The sequence below is a fragment of the Natator depressus genome, chromosome 25 (genome assembly GCF_965152275.1).
Source record: "Natator depressus isolate rNatDep1 chromosome 25, rNatDep2.hap1, whole genome shotgun sequence".
Classification (NCBI taxonomy): Eukaryota; Metazoa; Chordata; order Testudines; family Cheloniidae; genus Natator; species Natator depressus.
The window spans coordinates 4566914-4575689 of NC_134258.1; the positions used below are offsets into that span (position 1 = coordinate 4566914).

Sequence of the window (8776 nt, forward strand, 5' to 3'; positions counted from 1 at the left end):
AATTCCAAGTTTCAGAGTAGCAGCCGTGTTAGTCTGTATTCGCAAAAATAATTCTTTTTGTAAAAACTCCAAGTAATTCACCACGTGCAGGATTCTGAAGGACAGAATTAAAGATTAAAAACTGAAAAAATCTGTGCTGCTGTGTGTGTGCGCAAGAATGAGCCTTCATAAACTGCCCTGGAAGAGGGTATATTTTTAGTCTTGAGCAATTAAGGTGACATTCTTGTCAAGTTTGAAGCTTCTGCTCTTTGAGTTGAGAGCAAAGGACTGGGCTACCACAAACCCTAACTCCATCTCCCCTTAACTGCTCGATCCATTTCCATCTAATAAGTGTTCTGATATTACATCGTTCCATCACATTTATCTTTCACAAGGTAAGGTACACGACATCAATTTAGTTGTACTGAAATAGCCAGTAGGATAGTGAAGTTTAAGTTATCTACACTAAGTCAGTGGAATCGATAGTTATCATGCTACTTTACAGCCTCAATTATGGAAAGTTAACCATTAGAGGAGTCCACAGGTATTGGTTCCAGGTTACTGCAATAATGGTTTGAGGACCAGAGTCATTTCTCACAAATTTATGACTCATGAATGCAGTAAGTTTAACATATACCACATAACCCAAGTGGGCTGCCAAAGGCTGGTAATATACAGCCCAAAGGAGATCTCATTTTTTAGAATAGCTTCCAAGAGGAAAGGTAAACATTTATCACAAAAGTTATTCAGTTTAAGATTTATTTTGTACATCTGTTTTATGAATTCAGCCCATCAGAATGAGACCGCCTGTGAAAGTGACCCAGAAGCAAGTTCACACATTTGTGCAGCCAGCATGTTAAATTAAATTTGATTGTTCATAACTGTTCAGTAGAAGATAAAGTAACATCACAGCCTCTCCTGAAGTCCACAATGAGCATTTCAAATTCACATCAGACTAGGGTCTCCGAGAGGAAGAATGGATCCAATACACCAAGTCCAGCCCATAAATGCTTCCTACAATAAAAACAAACAGTAAGCAACGCTTCTTGCAAAGTGTCATGGCAGTAAATGCAAAGGACTGCAAGATCTAAAAGTTCAGAGAACCATGCAGAAGGAGTTTCTAGTGACACAAGGACAAGTAAGGGAAACGAGAAGTACAGTTATGTTGCTATTTTAAAAGTCCGTTTAATGACAATATGGAACCAGATAGGTGCCCTGTTTGCTTTGATATCATAGAATCCTAGAAAGGGCTGGAAGGGACCTCAAAAACTCATCAAGTCCTACCCCACACTGACGCAGGAACAAGTAAACCTAGACCATGCCTGACAGATCAAACCTGCTCTTGAAAATCTCCACTATAGGGATTTCACAACTTCCCTTGGAAGCCTATTCCAGAGCTTAACTACCCTTATAGGTAGAAAGATTTTCCCTAATATCTAACCGAAGTCTCCCTTACTGCAGATTAAACCCATTATTTCTTGCCCTACCTTCAACCAGAACAAATGATCATAATCCTCTTTATAACAGCCCTTAACATATTTGAAGATAAGTTACCAGGTCCCCCTTAAGTCTTCTTTCCTCAAGACTAAACATCCCCGTAAGTATGCTTTTCAAACCTTTTATTATATCTGGACTCTTTCCAGTTTGTCCACATCTTTCCTAAAGTGCATCACCCAGAACTGGACACAGGACTCCAGCTGAGGCCTCACCAGTGCTGAGCAGAGCAGGACAATTACCTCCTTTGTCTTACATAAAACACTGCTGTTAATATACCCCAGAATCATAGTAGCCTTTTCCACAATTGCATTACTGTTGACTCATTCAATTTGTGAGCCACTACAACCCCCAGATTTTCTCAGCAGTACTACCACCGAGCCAGTTATTCCCAATTTTGTACTTGTGCATTTGATTTCTCATTCCTTAATACCTTTGCATGATCATTTAATTTCAGACCAATACTCCAATTTATCAAGGTTGTTCTGAATTCTAATCCTATCCTCCAAAATACTAGCAACACCTCCAAGCTTGATGTCACTTGCAAATGTTATAACTATACCCTCCACTCCATTATCCAACTCATTAATGAAAATATTGACTAGTACCAGACCCAGGACTGACCACTGTGGGACCACACCATATATGTCTGCCCTGTTTGATAGCAAATCACTGATCACTATTCTTTGAGCATGGTCTTTCAACCAGTTGTGCACCCATCTTATAGTAACTTCATCTAGACCACACTTCCCCAGCTTGCTTATGAGAATGTCATGCAGGACTGTGTCAAAAGCCGTACTAAAATCAAAACAATCCTGTCTACAGCTTCCCCCCATCTAATAGGCTAGTCCTCTGAAGAAGGAAATAAGGGTATTTGGCATGATTTATTCCTAACAAATCCATATTGGCTATTCCCTATAACCCTATCATCAGGTGCTTACAAATTGATTGTTTAATAATTTGTTCCAATATCTTTCCACTTATGAATGTTAGCCTGACTGTTCTATAATTATTAAGGCCCCCTTGTTCCCCCTTTTAGAAGATAGGAACTGTGCTGGCCCTTCTCCAGTCCTCTGGAACCTCACCCATCCACCAGGCGTTCTCAAAGATAATTGCCAGTAGTTCTGAGATTGCTTCAAGCTAATTCCTTAAGTACCCTGGGATGAATTTCATCAGGCCCTGCTGACCTGAATACACCTAACTTATCTAAATAGTCTTTAACCTTTCCTTCTCTATTTTGGTTTGTGTTCTTTCCTCTTATTGTTGAGTATCTGGTCACTTTTTAGTGAAGGCTGAAACAAAATAGGCATTAAACACCTCAGACTTCTTGATGTCATCAGTTATTAGCTCTCATTCCCTGCTAAGTAGAGGGCCTATACCAGAGATGGGAAAACTACGGCCCGCGGGACGCTACTGCCCGGCCCCTGAGCTCCTGGCCCAGGAGGCTACCCCCGGCCCCTCCCCTGCTGTCCCCCCTTCCCCGCAGCCTCAGCTCACTGCGCCGCCGGTGCAATGCACTGGGCAGCAGGGCTGCAAGCTCTTGCCGGGCAGTACAGCTGCAGAGTCGTGGCCTGATGCGGTGCTCTGTGCTGCACGGTGGCATAGCTGCCTGTCCTGGTGCCCTGGGCAGCATGGCTGTAGCGCCGCCAGTGCTCCAGGCGGCACAGTAAGGGGGCAGGAAGCATTGGATAGAGGGCAGAGGGGTTTGTGTGGTGGTCAGGGGTGTGGATAGGGGTTGTGGCGGTCAGATGGTGGGGAACAGGGGTGTTGAATGGGGGCAGGGGTCCCGGTGGGGGCAGTCAAGAATGAGAGGAGGGGTTGGATGGGGTGGCGGGGGGCAGTCAGGGGACAGGGAGGGGTGGATGGGGCAGGAGTCCTGGGGGGGCCGGGCCACACCTGGCTGTCTGGGGAGGCAGAGCCTCCCCTAACTGGTCCTCCACACAATTTCGGAAACCCGATGTGGCCCTCAGACCAAAAAGTTTTCCCGCCCCTGGCCTATACTTTCCTTCATCATTCTCTTGCTCTTAATGTATTACCTTTTCTTATTGCCTTTTATGTCCCTTGCTAGGTCTAACTCATTTTGTCCTTACATGCTTGTGCTATTCTTTTATACACCTCCTTAGCAATTTGTCAGTGTTTCCACCTTTTGTAGGATTCCTTTTTGATTTTCAGGTCATTAAGGCACTCCTGATGGAGTCATATTGGCCTCTTACTATTCTTCTTATCTTTCCTTCACACAGGTGTGGTTTTGAGTTGTGCACTTAATAACGTGTCCCTGAGAAACTGCCAGCTCTCCTGAACTGCTTTAGATTTGCTCCCCATAGGATCTTACCTACCAGTTCTCTGAGTTTGTTAAAGTCTGGTTTTTTGAAGTCCATTGTCCTTATACTGCTGCTCTTGCTCATTCCTTTTGTTAGAATCATTAAATCTGTAATTTCATGATCACTTTCACCCAAATTGCCTTCCACTTTCAGATTCACAACCAATTTCTCCCTGTTCTTACAACTGTAGATTACTCTTCTGTTTCTAAATGCAACATGTATAATACAAGTTGAACGTGATTCATGGCAATGCCAGTATTTGACATGTTCCTGAAACCATCATTCACATTCACCCACTTCCATATATTTACTGCCCAACACCCCTTTTTTTAAGTGGAGTGAAGGGTTATTACATAACTTAGGTTCTGCAGCACAACTTTATAGAGCATTTCCATCAACAGGCTTAACAATTAGCAGAGCAATTGAATGTTAATGCACTAAGTTTCCTAGAGCAATTTATCGACTTTCATAAATAAATTAATCCCACATTAACATTCTAGCCCCTATTAACACTCTAGCCCCCATTATGGGCTGGTCTTTTTTTCCATGAAGCTGCTAATGGAAATTGCACTTTTGATAAATGTTTTGACACAGGGGAACGCACAAAAATGAACCACTCTCTCTTACAAATACCTCTGACAAAGAGTAAGATTTTCCTTTTAAAGAAAAAAGGCAATTTTTTCTAGTTTCTAATGATGTGTTCTGTGTTTTCAGACTCTCAAATCCCCTCACAATCAATAGTGTTTAATACATGGAGATTCTCCCAAGATGCCATACGATCAAGCACCATAAATACAATTGTGTCTTCCACTGAAATAAATACCATGATGCAGAATGCCCCCCACATCACTGTTTCTCAACCTTTTCAGGTTGGTGAGTCCTTATTCCAAGAGAAATTTTCACAATACCTTTACATTTACTATGAAAAAGAAAGTAAATATTGTAACAACATTAAACCTACATAATTTGCATGTGTTCCAAAAGATTGACAAATGCTTGCTATGGAAGTGTATGCAGGGAGAGAGATTTTCTTTTGCTTTAGAATGCAAGAAAATTTTCAATGTCTCACAACCCCCTTGATTGCCTTTTGTGACCCATCAGTTGAGAAACACTGCTTTAGATTTATGGAGTGTCAGTCTATGACCAAGAATAGTCAATATGCTGTAAAAGCTTAAGTGAAGCATGTTTCATTTCTATCTCATAGTATGTTATATGAAATAAAGAGCTTTTAACTGGGGGAAAAGCATCCACATTGTCGCTGTCCAGAAAGCTGGTTACACCTTTAAGGTCTTCTAGCCAAGACTAGAGGCAAATGGGTCCATTAAAAGAAGCCCTACAACAACACAGAAACTGTACTTCGAGAGAGAGTATTTTAATCCCATGAACTGATACAATAGGAACGTATTTACCAACACATTCTTCTTACTAAGTATGTGTACTGCTAAACCTCAGTCTCTAATGAGATCCTGAATCCTAGCTTTGATATCCACAAATAGATGTAGTGCCCGCTAATTTGTTGCAATATGGAATGACAGTTCAGTTTTTTTCAAAAAGCATTTGGCTGATACTGTCCTGAATTACTTTCAATTCTATAAATAAATTCATTTGTTTCTATTCCTTTCCTAAATTCAAAAACTCTCAAGCTACTCCATTCAGTACCGTAGGACCTGAAAGAGATGGATAGGGTGAGGAAGTTAAATACACATCAGCTCAGAACATGCAATGCGCGTATTTCTCAGAATAGCACGTTACAAGGAGACTTGTGATTACTACGAGCTCATCTGTAGAAGCTGTATAGCACTTTGAAGCTATAAAGTATTGACTAATCCTGCCAACTCCCTTATGATATATGTATTCTCTATTTTACAGCTGGGAACACTTACACTGATAAAAATCCACTAGACCACATTGGCTCACTCTGAAAAATAATGTAACTTAAAATAATGTAATTTAAAATAAACTGGCTAGTTTCTACTAAGGTACACAGATAGCATATCTGGGCTGGGCAAGTTCTTATCAAGATTATTGTCATGATGCCATTTCTTACTTTCAGTACAAGAAAGAATTACATGATAAAGTGCAACAGTTCTCTTTGGGGACTAACTATTGGACAGAATATTTAGTTTCAAATTGCTGGATTCTATACTGGAGGTCACATAAAATGGCATGTAATCACAAAATGTATGAATGTTATTTCTGATAAGTACAAGACAGAAAACTTACCATTAGAAGGAAGAGCAACAGCTTAATCATCTTTCTTAAACTTGCCATTAATGTAGGGAACATAGTCAAGGATCAGTCTCCAGTCTGTCGCCCACACCAATCCCACAGCACCTACGGTGCCCCATGTGGTCAATGTGGGGGTCCTGTAGAACACAGACACACAATCATGCCTCTTCTACATATCTAAATGTTTGTCAGCTACTTTAGCAATAAACACCTGCCAAGACTGTTTACTCAAGAAGAAATCTTAGCTGCAACCTTGAAGAGAAAGTCACACAGTTAGGCCCAAGTCTACCTGCATCTTGGCAAGGGATTAGACTAGATAACCCTTGTGGTCCCTTCTAACCCTATGATTCTCACTCAGGGTTAAGCTTAACCTGATACCAGAAAATTACAAATAGTGCCCTTATCTGTGGCATTTCTGCTTTTTTCACTATTTACAATCCACTAGGCTTGGTTTATTTCTGCTGGCCCATGCTTATCTGTATGCAGTGTTGTTGTAGCCCTGTTGGTCCCAGGATGTTGGACAGACAAGGTTTTCTTTCTCACCAACAGAAGTTGGTCCAATAAAAGATATTACCTCATCCACCTTGTCATGTTTATTTGTAGCCAGTTTCAGTTTCTGGTTCTCTTGGTTCTCATGCACTAGCACATCACTGCAGGGTTTGGGCTGGAAACACTGTACAGGAATATCTAAATCCCTGCATCTCACTAGAGATGATCAAGCCAGAAAATGGCCTGGCCCAAATTATATTTCAACGTGGTCAGACATTCATAGATTCTGAGGCTAGATGATACTACCGTGATCATCTAGTCTAACCTCCTGCGTAACACAGAACTTCCTCAAAATAATTTCTATTTGAAATGTGTTGTATCTTAGGCAGAGAGAAAGCTAGAGTTAGGAAACTATGTTTTAGCCTATTTAACACAGTTTGGCTCACTGAATGTTAGCTGGGTAGCATATTTAGAACTGGAGCCAGGACTTATATTAGCTGAACTAAAGGGAGTTGTTTCACAGTAGGACACTGACAATAGCAAAGTTGCCTGTAATTTTCCCCTCACTTCAAATTAGTAGCTCTAACCACATTCTAGAATAGGGGTGGGCCAGATCTGGCCCGTCTAACACTTCTGTAAAGCCCGCCAGGTTCTTTGGCTGCCCCCTCATGATTTCTGGGCCGCTAGAAGTCCCATGGTGCAGCAGGGTGCTCAGGCAGGCTGGCTGCCTGCCGTGGCCCCACACTGCTCCTGGAAGTGGCGGGCTGCTGCTGGCATGTCTCTGCACGCCCCTCGCGGGGAGGAGGGGGCAGCTCCGCGCGCACCGCCCCCACCCCCAGAAACCAGTGGGGGCAGCGCTTGTGGGCGCAAGCAGCACTTGGAGACCTGCTGCCCCCCTCCCACCAAGAGGCACGCAGAGACGTGCCACAAGCAGCCAGCTGCAGCCACTTCTGGGAGCCGCGTGGGGCCACGGCATGCAGATAGCCTGCCTGAGCCCCGCTGTGCTGCCGGCTGGGAGCTGCCTGTGGTAAGCGCCTCCCGGCCAGAGCCTGGACCTCACACCCCCTCCTGCACCAGAGGCCCCTGCCCCAGGTCAGACCCCCCCCTGCACCCAAACACTCTCCCAGCCCCTGCACCCCTGTCCATTAACACAGTAGAAACGGGCGGCCTGTGACAACTGACCAAAATTCACGGAGTGGCGCCCCTGTGACTATTATTGCCCACCCGTCTTCTAGGAGCTGAACTAAAGAAAAACAGCATCAGGCGCATCGAGGACTTCACGTTAGCCGACTACACCCTCTGCCCATAAACCCTCGTGGCCGGCTTCCAGGGTAATTACGCTACCGGACTTCTAAGCGCCTTCCTGTCAGCTCTCGATAGCGCTGCAGGCCAGGTCGGGTTTTTAAGCCTCTCAAACGGAGACGCCCTTGTATCTCCCCCGCTCCCGAGGTCACTGCCCCACTGCCAGGCGGGGGCTCCCCCGCCACCTTCTCCCCCGAGAGGGAGGGGCGGGGAAAGACCCCAGGGTGGGGGTGAGCCGCCCCGCCCCGCCCCCCAGGGAGGGGGAAGGGGGGGCCCCCCGCGCGCCTCACCAGTTCCGGAGCAGCTGGGCGTAGCGGGGCCCCATGAGCCTGCTCAGCATCCTGCTCCCAGCCCAGCCTCGGCCGCCGGCCTCAAAGTCACCCCGCCTGCGCATGCGCCCGCGACGCGGCGCCCCGCAGGCCCCGCCCTGCGCCGGAGAGCCGGAAAGGACCCCGGCGGGGCAGGGCCGCCCGTGACGCCGCCTGATCAGAAATATGAATGAGTCATCTAAATGATTAATTATTATGATGGCAAATGCCAGTCACCCTCGAGCTCCCCTTTATCCTCCCATCCCCCTTAACCGAACAACGGCCACCTCTCCCCGGCCCCCCTTTTACCATCTACTTCCCCCACAATCAACAGCTCAGGAGGCTCCTTCCCCCTCCTGACCGCCCCCCCCCGCTACTAACCGAGCCCCTGTCCCCGGATCGCCCCCCCCCGCCGCTACTAACCAAGCCCCTGTCCCCGGATCGCCCACCTCCCCAATAGCCACCCTGCCACCAGCCCCCAGTTCACCCAGCCGGAGCTCTCCTATTCCCAAAAATCATGAGATTGGCTTAAAGAATCACAAGATTTGCACAAATCCTAAATCTGGGCCTATAAAATTCCCTTCTAGGGTTTGGCAGCAGCACAGGCCACATTTCCCAACTTTTCTCTGCCATCACAAGGGCCGGAAACTTACC

General features: G+C 45.5%; 1 protein-coding gene across 1 annotated transcript; it reads right to left on the minus strand.

Annotated features, from left to right (window-relative positions):
- Window positions 1-721: 721 nt before the first annotated feature.
- Window positions 722-8257, minus strand: UQCR11 (ubiquinol-cytochrome c reductase, complex III subunit XI). The gene is made up of 3 exons (XM_074939247.1): window positions 8105-8257; window positions 6018-6160; window positions 722-993 (listed from the first exon to the last, which is right to left on the minus strand). Exons 1-2 carry the CDS (start codon window positions 8206-8208, stop codon window positions 6040-6042), a joined length of 225 nt encoding a protein of 74 aa, XP_074795348.1. The 5' UTR covers window positions 8209-8257; the 3' UTR covers window positions 722-993; window positions 6018-6039.
- Window positions 8258-8776: the final 519 nt, after the last annotated feature.